This window comes from Elephas maximus, chromosome 8, assembly GCF_024166365.1.
Source record: "Elephas maximus indicus isolate mEleMax1 chromosome 8, mEleMax1 primary haplotype, whole genome shotgun sequence".
NCBI classification, from domain to species: Eukaryota; Metazoa; Chordata; class Mammalia; order Proboscidea; family Elephantidae; genus Elephas; species Elephas maximus.
In genome coordinates this window covers 54,925,916-54,945,425 of record NC_064826.1, presented here as the reverse complement: position 1 = coordinate 54,945,425, position 19,510 = coordinate 54,925,916, and the positions used below count along the sequence as shown (strand labels likewise).

The 19,510-nt window shown below is 35.5% G+C and overlaps 1 protein-coding gene across 1 annotated transcript in view; it reads left to right on the top strand.

The window, feature by feature from the left end:
- The window catches only part of SEMA3D (semaphorin 3D), a 278,459-nt gene that overhangs the window by 202,061 nt on the left and 56,888 nt on the right, over nucleotides 1–19,510 (top strand). The window contains exon 8 of the mRNA XM_049893901.1: nucleotides 10,626–10,768. Coding sequence (XP_049749858.1) covers nucleotides 10,626–10,768 — 143 coding nt within the window. The remainder of the gene's footprint in view (nucleotides 1–10,625; nucleotides 10,769–19,510) is intronic.

Sequence of the window (19,510 nt, the reverse complement as noted above, 5' to 3'; positions counted from 1 at the left end):
AGCTGAAATGGACAATCATATAGTCCACTATGCTGGGAATGACACCTCGAAGAGGAATGGCATTGCTTTCATCGTCAAAAAGAATGTTTCAAGATCTATCCTGAAGTACAACACTATGAGTGATAGGATAATATCCATACGCCTACAAGGAAGAGCAGTTAATACAACTATTATTCAAAATTACGCACCAACCACTAGGGCCAAAGATGAAGAAATAGAAGATTTTTATCCGCTGCTGCAGTCCGAGGAAACCCTGGTGGCGTAGTGGTTAAGTGCTACTGCTGCTAACCAAGAGATCAGCAGTTCAAATCCACCAGGCGCTCCTTGGAAACTCTATGGGGCAGTTCTACTCTGTCCTAGAGTGTCGCTATGAGTCAGAATCGACTCGACGGGAGTGGGTTTGGTTTTGGTTTGCTGCAGTCTGAAACTGATCGAACATGCAATCAAGATGCATTGATAATTATTGGTGATTGGAATGTGAAAGTTGGAAACAAAGAAGAAGGATCGGAAAAGATGGCCTTGGTGATAGAAACCATGCCGGAGACCGAATGATAGAATTTTGCAAGACCAACGACTTCTTCGTTGCAAATACCTTCTTTCACCAACATAAACAGCGACTATACGCATGGACCTCGCCAGATGGAACACACGGAAATCAAATTGACTACATCTGTGGAAAGAGACGATGGAAAATCTCAATATCATCAGTCAGAACAAGGCCATCAACTGCTCATATGCAAGTTCAAGCTGACACTGAAGAAAATCAGATCAAGTCCACAAGAGCCAAGATATGACCTTGAGTATATCCCACCAGTATTTAGAGACCATCTGAAGAATAGATTTGACTCATTGAACACTAGTGACCAAAGACCAGACGACTTGTGGAATGACATCAAGGACATCATCCATGAAGAAATCAAGAGGTCACTTAAAAGATCAGAAAGAAAGAAAAGACCAAGATGGATGTCAGAGGAGACTCTGAAACTTGCTCTTGCGCGTCGAGCAGCTAAACCCTTATACCTGTGAATGTAATACTATCTGGGAATAGGACTTTCTTTGTTATGTTAATGAGTTCATGTCAGTATAGGATGTGTTTTAAACCAATCAGGAGTCCTGTTTGTGCAGTGGTTCAAAGTGCTTAGTTGCTAACCAAAAGGTCATGAGTTCCAACTCACCAGCCACTTCTCAGGAGAAAGATGTGGCAGTTTGCTTCCATAAAGATTTACAGCCCTGGAAACCCTATGGGGGCAGTTCTACTTTGTCTTACAGGGTCACTATGAGTCATAATCTACTTGATGGCAATGGGTTTTTAAACCAATCACATTTGAAAGATAAAAACAGCAGATCAGATGAAAAGAAGGAAGCATAAATGGAGGGGAAGATACACTCCATATGAAGATCTCCAAGGAACTGAGGAACAGAAACTGAAAATAGGCAAGGATTTTCCCCCAAAGCTGACAGAGAGAAAGCCATCCCCTACAATCTGCACCCTGAATTTGGACTTCTAGTCTTCTTAACTGTGAGAAAATAAAATTCTGTTTGCTCAAACCACTCACCTGTGATATTTCTGTTATAGCAGCACCAAGAAACTAGGCCATGAAGTGTATGAACTGATTTAACATTCTCCTAATAAAGGACTTTTTGGGTCCTGTTGCATACTCAGTGCTATTCTGCCCATTGAGCCTGCAAAGCTAGTGTCCCTGGCTCCTGAATGACCAGTGCCCCACTCTGCCTGGAACATTAGGAGAGAGGTAGACGAGGTTAGAAAGCTGTAAATATTATCCTGAAATCAATGAGGAGTCATTTATGGTTTGTTTTTTAAGCGGTGAATTAAATCTTTGTTTTTTTATAAAAGTAACTGGGAATAGCATGAAGGGAAGACTAAAGGAGGATGAGAACACAGAGAGAAGAAGCCATTCATGAAAGCAGGAATGTGAGGATGGGACTGGAACAAAAGCAGTGGCAGTGCAGGATGTAAGAATATATAGCTCAGAATATTTAAGAGTTGATATTTTATTGTAAATAGAAAAATCATAGGATGTAAGGTAGAGTTTAAGAGACAATTTTGGATGCTGGGAAAACTTAGCAATTTAAGAGGAAGAAAGCAGCAGAAATGAAGAAATTTAAAGTAAGAGAAGGGATAAATGATAAAGTTCTTAGTGGATGGGATGCAGACAAATGATTAAGAATTAGGAGAACTAACATTTAGGGTTCCAGGTCATTCAAAGCAAAACTGTATGGTTGTTAATAGCAAGGCTGAGCATATGTCCTGGTTTGCCCAGGACATTTCCCTTTACCTCTGTTATCATTCTACTCTCAAAAGTGCCTTGGTTTGGACAAAAAATTAATAGCTGTTTCTGGGAAGCTTAATTACCTGGATTTAAATTCAGACCGGACCATCATTTGTGGCCTTGGTCAAATTACTTAACCTTTCTGTGCATCCAAATTCTTTGTCTAATAATTTAGCATAATAAGATTCACAAGGTATTGTGAGGATTAAATTAATTCATAAAGGAAAGTCTGTTAGAAGACAATTTTAAGAGCCAAATTCATGTTAATATTATCAATATCATCATTACCATTGTTCATAAAGATGAGGGGAGTGTCAGGCTAAAACTCTGAATGCTCTGTGATTCTGTGATATCTGTTTAGCATTTTTAACTGGTGACTGTTCTTTCCTTCTCTCTGTCTATACGTCGTAATTCTGTGAGCTCATTAATTCTAATAACTTCAACTGCTTCCTATGTTCCAGTGTTCTCAAACACCACATCTCCTATCTTCTCCTGTAACTAAGTGCCTGGAAAAAAACTTATTTAGATGCATTCATTTTCATCACAAGTCAAAAAAATAAGAAATTAGTTGCTCAATGTAGAAATAAAGATATCTAAAACCTCAGTTTTTGTTGCTCTACTAACTTCCTTTTGAGATTTGTACATGTTGTTTAATGATTTATTCAGTTTCTTCAAATATACATACATATGTGTATACGTGTGTGTGTGTGTTTACCTTAGTCATCCAGTGCTCCTATAACAGAAATACCACAAGTGTATGGCCTTAACAAAGAGAAATTTATTTTCTCACAGTTGTATAGGAAGACACAACCTAATCTTGCAGATTGAGTCCTGCCTCATTAACATAACTGCCGCTAACCCCGCCTTATTAACATAGTAGAAGTAGGATTTACAACACATAGGAAAATCACGTCAGATGTCACATGATAAATTGGTGGACAATCACACGATACTGAGAATCATGGACTAACCCTCAAAATTGTGTCCCCCAAAACTGTGTGTCAGCTTGGCTAGATCATGATTCCTAGTATTGAGGGTTCTCCACCATTTTGTGATCTGATGTCATTATCCTTTGCATTGTAAATTCTAACCTCTATGATGTTGATGAGGCAGAATTAGAGGCAGTTATGTTAACGAGGCAGGACTCAAACTATAGGACTAGTTGTGTCTTGAGTCCATCTCTTTTGAGATATAAAAAAGAGGGTCGAGCAGAGAGGAGAGGGACCACCAAGAATAAAGCTCCAGGAGCAGAGCTCATCCTTTGGACCCAGGGTCCCTGTGCTGAAAACTCCTAGGTAATAGGAAGATTGGTGACAAGAACCTTCCCCAAGAGCTGTCAGAGAATGCCTTCCCTGGGAGCTGGTGCCCTGAATGCAGACTTCTAGGCTCTTAGACTGTGAGAGAATAAATTTCTGTTTATTAAAGCCATGCACTTGTAGTATTTACGTTACAGCAACACTAGATAACTAAGGCATACACTAAGTCTAAAAATTTAAAATTTTGAAAGTCTAACTTAAAAAAAAAATCTTGTTTACCTTTTCTAACCTGCCCTTCAATACCAGTTTCCTGATTTTTATCTATCGTAACTTTCTTAACTTCATCCACTCGGTTACCTTGGAGTTATCCTTGATTCCTTCCTCTCCTTCACCCTTTTTATCTAATCTATAACTAAGAGCTTTTACTTCCTTCAAAATATCTATTGACCTCATTTTTTTCCATGACCACCACTCTCATATGAGTCTTCGTTACTTCATCTCTGGTTTATTGCCACTTTTTTTTTTTTGCTTGCTAATTGATTCCTCTGTTTCTAGTCTGTTACCCTTCAAATTTATTTTACATAACACCCCTGCTAGTCACTGTGTTAGGCACTTTTAAAATGTGATTTTATTTACAGGTATAATCCTAAGAAACTTAATGATTCTACTTTCTATTTGAGGATGAATTAAAGGTCTGATAACAGTGCATAATTCCACAGCTAGTGCAGATGAGACGGAAGGTCAGGTATGACTATCTAGCTCCAGGCATTTTGTTCATTCCATTCTATGGTGCAGCTCATCACCCCAAACTCTGCTATTTTGACTGCACATTTTTCATTCTTGTAACCTCACTAAAAAGAGGGTCCATGCCTACATGCCATGTTGGGTAACTGCAAACTAAGGATGTGGGTCTGGTAGCAGGGACCAGGGGAGGTAGAGTAAGTGGGGTTACACAAGCATTGGGAATATGCCCAAAGTCAGCGTTAGCTCCAACAGCAAGTCATACATTTGCTGAGGAAAAAGCAGGCCAGAGGGGGAAGAGCACAATGCTTCTAAAGGCCCATTCAGAGCTTCTCTGTCTATGGAAATTAAGGCTATAGGGGCGAGGAAGGAGAGAAATTACAGAAAATACATGAGATTCTTAGAATGAGAAGGACCTGCCTAATGTGCAAAGGCAAAAGATTGGTTTGCTCAGGAAGCATTTCTATCCTTCTTTCTGGAAAGTGGCCATTTTCCAGATATAGTTAGCCTAGTGTCCAAAGATAGAGGTCAGTGGGATCATATGGTTGGGATCAGGAATGTGAGAAAAGAAAATGCAATGATTATAATAGCAACAGTGGTGATTATTGGGAATTAACATGATCTTAGACATTCTCATATTCAACTTTGCATTTTACAGTTTGAAATTCAGAATGAAATGACTTACTTGGCCTAGGTCTCTGGCTGCCAAACCCATGCTTCCACCAAAACAGCAAGCACCTGAGAGAAGTGTCATGTCAAGTCTCCTGAGTCTAGAGGCTTGACTGCCATTTTGGCGTAAGTTATGGGAATAAGACTGTGTTTCTGCCTTAACACTGTCTCTGCCACAGTTACTAGCACAGTTAGTAACATGGGCTACTTGGCCTAAAGCTTTATTGTCCAATATGGTTGCCACTAGCCATGCGTGGATATTTCAATTAAATTCATTTATAATTTAATTCCTCAGTCACACCATTTATGTTTCAAGTGCTCACTCAACATCCACATGTGTCTAGAGGCTACTACATTGGGCATTACTGATAGAGAACATTTCCACCATCACAGAAACTTCAGTTAGACAGTGCTGGTCTAAAATATTTATCAGTGATGTACAATAGCTCACAGTCTAATAATAGTAACATAATGCACGCATGCATTTTATTTACTGTTCATTCAGTATGCAGATGTGAAACTCACCACTGGGTTTCCTAAGGTTGTTACCAGGTTGCAAAGGATTGAAAGACATTTAATATTTCAAATAACAGAATCAAGTCAATGTTTTCTTTGCTTCTTCTGTATATAATTGCATAAGTGGATTCTTTACATCTGGTTAGACATTTTAAGATTTTTTTTTTCCTGTTAAATTTTGCTTTCTGTACTTTTATTTTCAACTTAAATTCCTATTTTTTAAACATCGGAATTGTACCTAGGTGGTGCAAATGGTTAAGTGCTCAATTACTAGCCAAAAGGTTGGGGGTTAGAACCCAGCCCGTGGTGCCTCGGAGTACAAGCCTGGTGATCTGCTTCTGAAAGTTCACAGCCTTGAAAACCCTGTGGAGCACACATGGGCTTGCCCCAACGTGAGTCAGAATTGACATGATGGCAACTAACAACAACAACAAAAGTCTGATGAGTGAAGCTCTTGCAAAGGTAATGTTATGTTTGCTGTTGTTGTTAGGTGCCATCGAGTTGGTTCCAACTCATAGCAACCCTCTGTACAACTGAACAAAACACCGCTTGGCCCTGCACCACCCTTGAAATCATTACTATGTTTGAGCCCATTGTTGTAGCCACTGTGTCAATCCATCTCAGTAAGGATCTTCCTCTTTTTCACTGACGCTCTACTTTACCAAGCATCTTGTTCTTCCCCAGGAACTGGCTGTACTTCTTCCAAGAGAGATTTGTTTGTTCTTTTGGCAGCCTATGGTGTATTCAATATTCCTTGCCAACATCATAATTCAAAGGCATCAATTCTTCTTCAGTCTTTCTTATTCATTGTCTAGCTTTCACATGCATATGAGGCAATTGAAACCACCATGGTGGGTCAGACACACCTACACCATAATTTATTAGTTAGTGAGTTTCTAACTTCCCTTTTTTTCTTTATAATACTCTTTTTTGTACAATTAAAAAAAATATTTTATCCTTTCATGTTGAAGGAGATTTATGGACAGTAGAGCACTTTTCAGTGACCTTCAGCAAAATGTTTTGTTTAGATTATATCAATATAAAAATTAAATTTGTAATTAGTATAGAATTTACCTATATATATAGCATTAAATATGATGCTATATAAATCTTTTTAAGGCCATTTTTGTCACTGACCACCTGGGGGGTTTAAAATCCTTAATGCTTATGTGAATGCCATACTGGACTCCACCTAGGACTAGCCACAATGAGATCAGCTAACCTCTGCACTGACCAGTGTAAGAATACTTACCAGAAATTCTCAAGGACTTTGTCTAATCCCATTTCAAAAGATTTAAGAAGCATGAATCCTTATATCTTCTTTGAGAAACTTATTCACCTATTAAATACCTCACCAGGATGAAAAATTACAAAGATGAAGTACTTTGGGCCGTTCTAGATGAAGACTTAGATGCTTCTACGCTTTTCTTTATAAATTTACTCTTAATCTTAGAATTTATCAGGAATCAAGAATATAGATGCAAGTCAGGGCATTACTCAAACCCAGCTGAGTTTGTGTTGGAATTTCAGGATAAAATTAAGATGTGTGACCATTTGGAAAATGAAAACAAACAATGATGCCTTGGATTCATATGTTTTTGTTTTCCTTTCTGGAGTAGATGAGAACTTTTGTTTTAAATTTTTATTTTTAACATATGGAGGCAGTTTTCATTTGGAGTTTCTCTGTGGTGCTCTGTTGTCTATAAATTCTCCTTCCACATGGAAGGATAAATTTTTTTTTTAATTGTACAAAAAAGATATTATAAGAAGAAAGAAAAGGTTAGAAACTATTAAATTATGGTGTAGGTGTGCTTATCTAGGTGAAAAAATGTTCACAGAGATAAATGAAAGTGGGGTATCCTTCAGGCCACATGGATTTATGCTGTTTTCATTTGGCAATGTCTTTGATGTCATGCTAGAGGTCCATTTGTTCAAATGCATGATTTCAAACTCCATCCCCATCAGGGCATGTTTTTCAAATGCCTAAGGGGAAAAATGTGCTATAATAAAGCCCAGGTGTCTATTGGTATGATTTTGAATTATTTAGTTCAGCAACTATGCATGTCATACACTGATTAAATGATACCTATTTTTATCCAAATGTAGCAGCAAGTTAAGAATTTCTTCATAAAGTGCTAAAATGAATATTCCAAGAAAGGACTTCAATGGAATCTACAAGAAAGAAACACTCTATTCTTTAAACTTGTATTTATTTTTAACTCATAAATATACCTATTATTTAAATCACAGAGTAGGGTACTATTTAATACTAAGTCTTTCTTCATAATTAGATTTCTTCATATTATAAATTTTTGGCTTAAACACCTTCACCATTCCCTTCCAAAACGACTTTTGTACAATGCTTGAAAAAATAACCAACATTCAAAAGAGAGTTCAATAAAATAAACAATGATGGAATAAACACAACAGAATCATCTACACTTTTCCAAGCACTATTTATTTTACTTTGAACTAATATCTAACATGAAGCTCTGGTGTTGCACTGGTCAAGAGCTATGACCGCTAACCAAAATTTAGCAGCTGTAGCTCTTAACCGCTATGCCACCAGGGCTCCATGTTATATATTAGTTCAAAGTAAAATAAACAGAATTTGGAAAAGTATCTACGCTCTTTTTTCTTGTTGAAGTGATAATGAAATTCCTTAAATGTGGGCTAGTATACTTCACCTTGGACTATTTGAAATGACAGTATCTGGCAACATCTGGGAAATATTTTATATATCCAAAGTGGATCATCCTGTGTACTTCAGCAATATGGCAATGGATTGCCGTATTTATTTGTACTCCTTTCTGACCTTGTACTTTCTGCTTTGTTTTAGGATTGTATTTCTTTTGTTATATACTGTAAACTGAAGACTAAAATGTTACCGCGTATCATCACGTCTCCCATCTAGAGGTTAGAGGGCAGGTTTATCCCTTCCAAGCAACTCTCTCCCTCACTTTGGGATTCCTTTTAGCCATGGTGCTTTTTTGCTTCAGTTTACCGAGTTTTCGTATTATCTCCAAAGAGAGATTGTGTAAACCTTGCACCATTTTGTTACTTTTAAAAATATAAATTCAACTTAATCATTTTGTAGTTCTGACAGGAAACTAACACTACAAAGACCATCATGTTGCGTGAATAACTTCTATTTCAATTAAATTTAAATACCATCGTAAGTTCTACTTGCATCCATGCTCATTGTAAGCTCACATATTGGTCAACATAAAGTAAGCCAAGTGTTCTTGTAATTTCTGCATAGTTTCTGTTTTATCCCTTTGTTTCTCACACTGATTACTTAAGATTTTTGACTTTATTATTTAGTTCTCATTCCCCATGTCTATCCATTCAACTGCGTTATTGACCTGAGTTAATGAGACCTTTCTATATCCCTTTTCCCGTATATGAAATGGTAGTCTATGTCAGTGGTTCTTAAACTTAGATACTTATCATAATCACCTATAGAGTTGTATTTATTTATATGTTTATATATGTTTAAAATATACATGCCAGTTCACCTGGAGATTTTCATTCTGTTTGTTGGCATTGGGTTTGGACATCCATATGTTCCAAAAGTTCTGTAGATTATTTTTAACTCCTGCTCTATGTAAAACTGGTCCCTTCTGTGGGAACCCACAATTCATTGTCCATTTCTGTATTCATTGTGGCAATCTCTTTTCAAGCCACTGGAAATGTCAAGGCTAGCCTTTCTCCTTAGCCACATCTTGAACATATGTCAATATTTCTTTAACCCATATTGTAATAAGTTTGATAAGTCAGTCCTTATTCATTTTTTGTGTTCATTGATTCTAGAAGTTTCTCTTGCTCTAAATGCCTTGATTAGGCTACTAATTAAATAAATATTAATATGGTTTCATGAATTTTATGAAATCCTAATGCCACATTTGTAGGAAAACTTATTCCCACAAAGAGTTGCTATTTTAATTAAAAATAAGAAGTGTTAAATTTCTGGCTTACAAAATGATTTTTACTTTGATCAGGAATTTGAAACCAAGTGTTTATGATTTATCAGTAATTTGGAAGAGGGGCTGGGAACAAAACCAAACAAAAAACCTAGAGCAGAATTATTAATGGATCTTTCCAAGTTTAATATTAATTAAAAAGTAAAATTTAAAAAATTCTGTAATTTCCTAAAATTTAATTTTTGTGTAAATTTCTAAGATCCTATCTATTACCAAAGTGAGATTAGCAGGAACACAAGAGTCCTAGAGTGCCAGGAAAAGATCAGGAAAGTAATAAAGAACAAGGGCAAAAAGTTCATGCGTATGTTTCTCATTCTCTCTTTTCCACTTATACCTTCTCTTTTGTGCATGGAAGAGACTGGGTGGGAGATACAAGGCTGACCCAGTGAGGCTGGGATGATACAGACTCAACCAGCCCACCACTTGAAATCCAACAAGAACTTTTGTCAATTGAAGGCTATCGTGAAGCCTCCCTTAACGGGCTATTGACCCCTTGCTATATGTTTGCTAGAGTACACAGCAACCAGGGTCATGGGCAAAACTCCAGAGAAGGCCGTGTTGATATTTTTCACTTCCCACCTTATTGCCTAAGGTAATCTTTCCATTAAGTGATAGAGCCAGGTTGTAAACCCAGAGAGGCTGCCTGCAGAGCCTATACTGGAGTCAACCAAAGCACAGTTCATTGTTTCCATTCCCTCCCCCCATTTGGCTATTACATAGAATGTATCAAAAAAAACATTATAGTATATCAAAATTTTAGATCTATTTGTAGTTTTTCCTAAGCTTCTTACAAAAACATTGTGGCAAAAAATCAATGACATCATCGTATATTGGGAAATTATAAAATCATTTATGTCCAGATTTGAAGAGACTTCTTAGGTAATTTAGTTGAGTTGTAGCAATCGTGACTATCAGGCAGTCATATGAGAAGTCACCTACACTCTGGAGTTCCTTCAGAGCTTGATCAGGACCTCATTATGGTAATATGTATTTCTATGTTGTGCCATGTTTATTTGTGTATACACTTTATTTCCCCTGTTCAACTCATGGTTCCTTTTTTTTGTTGTTGTTAATCCTGCTACTAATTGTTTTATATATAGAAAAACCCAGGACTGTTGTGGCTGAATTATTTCAACATTTTAATTTATACCTTATTTTCTCTTAAACAGGAGCAAAATTTATTGGAACTTTCCCCATACCAGATACCTACAATCCAGATGATGATAAAATATATTTCTTCTTCCGTGAATCATCTCAAGAAGGCAGTACCTCTGATAAGACCATCCTTTCTCGAGTTGGAAGAGTTTGTAAGGCAAGATATGTTTACCTTATTTAAGGCAAAAATGTATACATGTGAAACAATTAGCCATGTAATGTCAAAGTAAAAGTTACTGCTGATTATTCACAAATCGGCAGGATAAATAATCCAAAAGTTAAAAAAAAAAAAAAGTTCAAGTTTTTCAAATATTACAGCACATTTTTCCAGGGCCTGAGCTCTTGCCTGGGCATGAGTTAGACTTCTTTGGCAGCTTGCTTCTTTTATTGATGGGCTGTTCCTTTGCAGGTTTTTGTTATTCCCAGTAAGATCATTCCACTGTCCTGATGTGGGAAGCTAAAATGTTTTTATATACCGCTAAATAAACTTACTTTAAAATTGAGAGCAATGTAACATAATCACTGTAGTAGCTTAAATGCTAAAATAATTATATTCAGTATTTTTATCAAAGCATACATCACACATGTAAAAATATGTATCTTTACATGGATAAAATAAGTAGAAAATATGTTTATATTATTACTATAATAAATATTTTCTAGACTATTAATCTGGATTAGGTTCTGAGAAAAAAACCGGATAGTGAGAAATAAATATATAAACCAAAATGCAAAACATTTATTTGGAACAACATTGCAATTATTTTAATAGTAATAGTTTACATATATGTACATATATATGTATGTATGTATATATTACAGGAAAGCAGAGAGACTGTATTAGACACATTTTTCTACTTAATGCTATTAAAGTTCTAATTTTGAGTGAATACAAACTTTATAGAGAAATCATGCTACCAGCATTATACTTTTGATTCCAGTGTATTATTCTGAATTTTCTTAGTTGGATTTATTTTCACTGAAATAACTTTTCTCAAATAGATAGTGTAAACTTAGTTAATAAGAGAAAGAGCTGTTAAGTTAATAAATACTCTCAGTGGGAAGCTTTCTCTGGTCTTGTACAAACTGTTCATATTCTTCCATCTAAGCCTATTTCTTTTTTGTCTCTATTTGTGCCTTCAGGCTTCTGAACACTTTCGAGGCAGAAATACAAACCATTATTGCACTTAAGAGTGCTAATGAAAACATGGCTTTTGAATGAGGCCAACTTCTGAGCCCAGATCATTCTTTACCTACTACCCTGGCCAATAATGCTGTCTCCCACTGATCCCTTCACCCCCAGGGGACAAGTCCTCTAAAAGCATCCTCACTCTTTCAGAGTCTAAGAATTCACAGTAATTTCTCTTGAAGCCTCTTGCCTGGAGATGAATGGCTGTTGCTTGGGGTTGTTGTAGTGTGTTAGTGTACTGAAGCATGCCTTATAACAACAGTAGCATGACCCTGAAAAGCTGTGCTCTGGATTGACAAACTTTGTCTAAATGAGCTACATTAAATATGCCCTAAGAGATTTACAATCAATTAAATGTATTTCAAGAGTCACTTTCAGATAAACACGTATAACAAATGTTTGTTTTGTGAGCTAGTTCAATACTTAACTTCTTGATAGTTCTAATCCATTTTATGCAATTGACATAGCAATGAAATGTTTTTAGCCTAGTATAAATATACTGAAAGTTATCTTAGAGGGGAAGAAATGAAGAAAACTTTAGTTTCCCCATTTATAAATTTTTATTTTAAAGGTATAATCCAAAACACCCAGTACCGTCATAGACTCTATATAAGCATCTCACAATGCATATTATATAAAGTTGTGAACAAACTCCTATTCAACTGAAAAAGTAGAAAGAGTTGCAGTAAATGAGTCTTCCCACCACAAAAAGCTCTGAGGCCACACAGCAAGATTTTGTCATGCTATTGTCCTTGGATAAAAAACTAACACATTGCAAGATCAAATAAGGACATGTGATGGATGAATGTACTTAAAAAAAAAAAAAAAGTAAAATAGAGGGTCTTCTCTTGTTAGTGCTTGTTAGTGTATCTCTCTTCTCAATCACCGTCTTAAGTAAGCACCATCTTCAGAATTTCCCACTATTAATATGATCCATTGTTCACATGTTTACAATATTTGGTTTTAAATGCTTTATTTGCAATTTCTTAATTGCAACACAACATATTCATATTCTTAACTTTTACTTAATGATTTAGGATTAGATCACGGCAAGCACGTGAGATTCACTGACAACACTAAAAATGCCTGGAAATTTTAAAAAAGGTGGTATGTCCTACAAAACAATAACAAGTTTGACTAAAAGTCAGTGATAGCATCATTGTTTCTCTTATATTTTAGGTTTTCACATGAAAAAGTTTCTTCTGACATTATATTGAATTTATTATCCTTTGATGTTTCTTGTTTGATCCCCATAATCAAAAAACAAACACAGTGCCGTCAAGTCGATTCTGACTCATAGCAACCCTATAGGACAGAGTAGAACTGCCCCATTGAGTTTCCAAGGAGTACCTGGTGGATTCGAATTGCTGACGTTTTGGTTAGTAGCCATAGCTCTTAACCACTGTGCCACCAGGGTTTCCTTGATCCCCATGGGGTCATTATAATATTGCTTTTCTATTTTCAGCAGATAATAACAAAGTGCATGTCTATGCTATGAAGCAAAATTGTATTTGATAGATATAAGCAATCAAAAATAAGCCATGACCTACGAAGGCAGAGATTTTGTTAAAGAGAGAATTAAGAATAAACTGTGAACACTTTTTGAGCTTACAAAGCTTTTTAGTAACATGAGAGTCTTTGATACTTTTTGTTCTACCAGGATATGCCCACAGTACCTATTTGAAAATGCTTGAACTTCATTGTGTTTTTATTACTGTGGTTAATTTGTTTCATTTTTTTCTCTGATAACCTTTGTCACACATGAAAAACTTTCTCATTTACAAGAGTTTTTTTTACCCTTCAGCTATTAAACCAAGATAAATATTGTTTTATTGACCACCAAATATATTACTGAATGGGATGTAGTGATTGATGGGTAGGAGATTTTGAAAACAGGCAAAATTACACAAAAAAATGGCTAAAGGATAGTTTTTTAAAAAGGGTGGATCTTTACAGTTTTTTTAACCCATTCATTCATTATTTTATCATTTCACTATTTCAAAAACAACAACATAACATAAGATGATTTATGTATGAAAGGCACTGCACTCGACACTGGGAGGTAAGTAAGACACTCTACATGCACAGCAGTAAGAGTTAACAGACATGTAAACAGATAATCACAATATAATGCGATGGAGCTGGGAGCCAAGAATGCTGAGCACTAGATGAAGATTGAAAATGATTTACAAAGGAAGTGATGCTTGAACTCAGTACTACAGGAGTTGTTGTGTGCCCTTGAGTCGATTCCAACTCATAGTGACCGTATATGACAGAGTAGAACTGCCCCATAGGGTTTCCTATGTTGTAAATATTACAAGAACAGATCACCAGCTCTTTTCTCCCATGGAACCACTGACGGGCTCCAATTGCCAACCTTTCAGTTAGCAACCAAGCACTTAACCATTGCACCACCAGCTCCTTACAGGAGGCTTAGGACTATGATAAGTAAAGGGGGAGGACAGGCATTTCAAGCAGCATTGTTCACATTTTGTTTACAGAACAGTGAAATCTTTTTGTAACTGGAATGCAAGGACTGTATGGGGATGAATATCACCTGAGATTGGAGTAGTGAGATAGTAAGAAGTCTTGTGTTTCATGTTCAGGAGTTTGAACTCTATCCTGGAGACACTGAGGAATTTTAAAACATTTTAGGCAGAGAAGTGACTTGATATATTTAGCAACAATTTTAAGAATGTACCTGGATGGAGAAATATTTGTGATTGGGAGACTTGTTAGGTGGTTCCTTGAAGACAATAATGATGAAGAGATAAGGGTGAGTTAAACAGATATTTCTGAAATAGAATCTAAGTGTCGATTTCTAAAAAATCCTTAACTTATAACCACTGTTTTATTAATTGATTAGTTTAGACCAGTGCTGTCTAATAGAACTTTCTTCGATGATGGCAATGTTCTATATCGACTCTATCCAATTTCATGTTCATGTGGCTAATGAACAATTGAAATATGCCTGATGTGACTGAGGAATTTTAAATTTTATTTAATTTTAATTAATTTAAATAGCCTCATGCGGCTAATGACTTTCAGATAGGTATAGATTATAACAGCACTCCTTTATTTAACACATTCGTTGCTAACCTACCCTGAGCATAACACTGTGTTAAACAACAGTTTTGAAGAGGTCAAAAAAAAAAAAAAAAGACATAATAGCTGTACTCACTGAGTTTACAATCTAGTAGGTGAGAGAGAAATTAAATAAGTAAATATAAAAATTAGCATATAACTATAAAATGTGATAAGTACTGTAATGGAAAAATCACAAGGGACAATAAGAAAAAATGGGTGGGCTTTAGATTGGTTAGGGAAGGCCTGTATGAGAACGGTTAGATCTGGGAAATGATTGGGAAATCGTAGCACAAGGGTGACAAGAGCGGAGAAGAATATTCCAGGCAGAAGAAAAGCATGTTTGAAGTCTTAGAAGTAGGAGAAAACATTTGAGGAATTAAAATAGGGACATTGTGCCTGGGGTTTAATGACAGAGGGAATATTAGCACAATAATGATTGTTTTCTCTTTAAAGCATACGTTACATTTCAACAGTCCTCAGAAATCTTTATCTTCCCTGTTTGTAGGTAGAACTGACTGATACTGCAAATATTGATTCTATTATACATGTGGAAGGCTTCAACAAGTTCCTGTCCTATTTGCAATAGATTGACATACAAATACTATAAATAAATGGCCATACTATAGTGAGTTTAGTTCCAAAAATACACACATATGCGTACATATACTCACATACACACCTTTGGTGCCAGGTCAACTAAGTGTGCTTAGTAGTGTAAGAGGTTTTAATAGTGAAAATGGTAGTGTGTGTGTATTGGGGGGTTAGTGAACAGTTCAGCTAGCAAAAGTTACCAGGAAAATGACATTTTATTAATCTTAAAGTTTAAGCTGCTGTTGTTATTTTGCCCTCAATGTTAGAAAAGTTTTCCTCTGAGAGTGGATCTTATTTCTGGAAATAGTTAAAACAATTTGGAGCCATAGCTGGTGACAATAGTGTTAACAATTTAGAAGACAATGCAAATTTTTGACAAGAGGTGCAGATGGGAAGAGAGGCTATAAAGTAAAGAAATTGACTCAGAAGACAATTTCAAAGGGTTGTATTGGTCAATTACAGCCTGCGGAGAACACCAACCTATATCCAAACAGTCTCTTTCAAACTCAACATATTGAGTGTTGTACCTGGTAGAACATATTTCCTAATGAATTAGTTTTCAGTACTGTTATTACTTTTGCTCAAATAGTTTTCTCAATTTTCTTATATTTAAAATAAGATGCTTAGCCTAGAATAACGTTTAAAGTCTTTGCCAAGCTCTATAATTCCGTAACAGTCAGTATTTTAAAGCACTAAATGATGTGGCTTACACCTTGAACTGCTCTAAAACCAGTAAAAAACCAAACCCATTGACACATCACAACCCTATAGGACAGAGTAGAACTGCCCCATTGAATTTTCAAGGAGCAGCTGGTGGATTTGAACCGCTGGGCTTTTGGTTAGCAGCTGAGCTCTTAACCACTGTGCCACCAGAACTGGCAAATTACAAAGATCATTGTGGTGAGGTATTAAATGTTGACTGAACAAAGAGGTGAAACAGCATGAAATAAACTGCCTGAATAGATTTGTATCTACTCACTTGACAGGTTAGAACTTTCAGAAACCATTATTTATGGCTGTGGGATGTTTATTACCGTGTGTGTGTACGTTTCCCTTTAGACCCACCCTGTAAATTAATGTGTGGAAATACCAGTCATTTCAGTGAAGCTTGCTTGCAACTTTCCACTTCAAGGCTGTTTTGCATTATTTTGGGGTTCTATTCATTTTTTAAAGTGTTGTCCATTAGCTTCCTTAAGCTATCCCACTTAGGATCCCAACTGTAAGTTATGCCAGTTCTCTTTTTTGTTTTGCAGTATTTCCTTTGTCTGTGCCAAGAATTCAGTTTGGATGGCCCTTTCACATAACTTGCCTGGGGGTCTAATTAATCGCCCTTTGCTTCGATTGCACTTGCATTGTCTGTTTTGATATATGGTCCTATCTGGACAGTTTCTGCCTTTGAAGATTGGTGTTTTTTGTCTGATGACACTTTCTGTATTTATTGATCTCCCGGTAGTTGTGGTTTTTGTGCTTACTTTCTGAATGTCACTTACAACCCAAATGAGAGATTTAGAGCCCGCCAGTTACAGATGTACTTTTGCAGTGCTTCCATCTGTTTTCCTGTCTGAGAAATTCCTAGGCAGGGATTTATGCTGTTGGCTATAACTTTATTTATTTATTTTTAATTTAGTGAACTCTGATCCTACCTGAAGAAGATGACTTGATATGTCCAGTTTTATCTAATTTAATATTCTGAATATCACAAACTGAATTCTTTAACATAGTGTGTTACCCAAGTCTTGAGTTTCTAATAATCTTTACAAGTTTTTGAATTAGTCAGAAAAATGTGTACTCATTTTCTGTGTGCTTTGTATTCTCCAACAGCAAATCACAGTCATCTCTAAACATGAGGTTTTTTTCTCCAAAAGAATTGTTTTTTTGTTTTGAAAATCTGTACAGAATTTGTCCTTAGAAACCACTGTGTTTAATACCTGCCATAAAAGATTTTGTTTTTGTTTCTTCCTCCCCTCCACTTTGTCTTAGATGTTTGAGTTTTTAAAGGTTTGATTTTCCTAATACTAAAGTGTCTCAAGATTATTTGTAGGTGACGTAAAGGACGATACTTTCTTGGCTGTCAAGCTGTCTGGAGTTTATTTTGGATTAGCAAGTATCAGAGAAGGCACTAAAAACCAGAACAGTGAAGAGCAAGTGCTAATAAATCTTACTCTGTTAAAGAGAAAAGATACCTGTGAAGTTCTTTTTTTCATGTAAGAAAATGCTCACCATAACCTCAGTTTTTCAAGGAAATAAGTGATGAGACATTTGTTTCTAGATGCTACCTGAGTTGGCTGCCTGCCATGATATTATGTGAAGACTAAACAACCTGACTCCATCTTTTTATTATTATCATCATTATTATTATCTTTTTTCACTTCTATTTTTTAGTGATCAGAACAAATTTTTTTGTGTCCTAATGAACTAGTTCCATAAAGCAAAGTTATAACAAATTGTAAAAGAAGCTCAAAAGGAAAGTACGTAAAGCATAATCTCATTTGATTCAATCTGTGTAAGTTCACTATCTTATATTAGTTCACTTAATGTGCTAAAATATCCTCATTTCTGCTCTTCCTCTCAGTGTAGTAATTGATTGTAATATATCAGCCATAAGCTTGAAACGAGGCTCTTTAGGTTTTATTCTGGATTTTACTTTCTGTTTCTACCATATTGATCAGTTTCAAGCTTCTAAAAATAGTTCACCCTGATTCTGGAGTCTCCTTGTTGATATTTTTAACTTATACAACCCCATAAGACCCTTTTTATTTAGTTTACAAAGAAAGATTCTCAGTGCAGGTTGAGACAGCACAGAAAGAAGTAAATTGGACAATTCCTGTGAAGTGTCCATTGCTGATGGTATGGTCAGTATTTCCTAGTACGTGTGGGTCTTCAGGAGATTGGATGACATGTCTGAAAACAAATAATGTATCTGAATATGAAAGGCATTAAACTAAAAATACAAAAGTACTAAATTGTCCTAATCTTATTTTTTGAATTTTTAAAAATAATAGAAATCCTGTGTGTTTGCCTTAATATTTTAGTAGTGGAAAAATATTTTTATTGATATACAATATTGTAGTGTTTAGATCATACTTCTAAAGAAGATGGGTAGTATTAATTCAAATGAAAATTTCTGAGATTAAATGCTATTGATGGTTAGAACTAGAGAGGGATGTCATGCAAAAAATGCATAGATTATGGTTTTCAATGTGTTTTAGAAAATTCCACTGTCCTGCCTGCAGAAAGATACTGAAGAGCAAAGAACCAAAACAAGGGAGAATTTATAGCCTCTAATTCCAACATTAAAACATTTAAAAAAAAATTATTTTTTTCAGTTCTTAAGGTATGTCATTCCCCAGACAGAAATTGAAGCCTAGCGTCCTTCAATTTAAACTCACTATTACAGTTACAAATCACTGAATGCACATACATATTATAATATGCGATATGTTCTCAAATGACTTGGACATTTTATTATTTATAAAATATTCAGAGTTTAAGTACACAAGATCAGTAAGTCAATTATTACATTTTCTAATATCCTTCTGTTTCCAATATGTAGGTGAAAATGGCAATATTTCTAAAGTGCTGAGAGATCCTTGAAGAAGATGGTATATACAGATCAAACCATGTTTAACAGATGAACCTGGCATAGTAACCCAAAGGTCAAAAGATACACTCAATAAAAGTTCATGTGTAACAGATTCTAGCTACTCTACATGTCTATGTAAGATTTATAAGGATGTGAGTTTGTTGAGACAGTAGAAAGTAATGGAATTGCCATTAACCTGCCTTGTGGTGAATCTACCCATTAGTAGATACTATGATTAGTAGATCATAAAAAAAAAAAAAAAAATAGTATTTCATAAATTCAACAATCACCCAGCCGGAAGAGTCAGAGGTACTAGATTTTAAAAGTGTTGAAGGATCACAAATAGTATTTTGTTTGTTTTTTTAATTTGTGTTTTTTTTTGTTTTATTTTGTTTTTATTAGTCACATTAACATTAAGAAATATTCTAAACACATAAAAAGCTACAGAG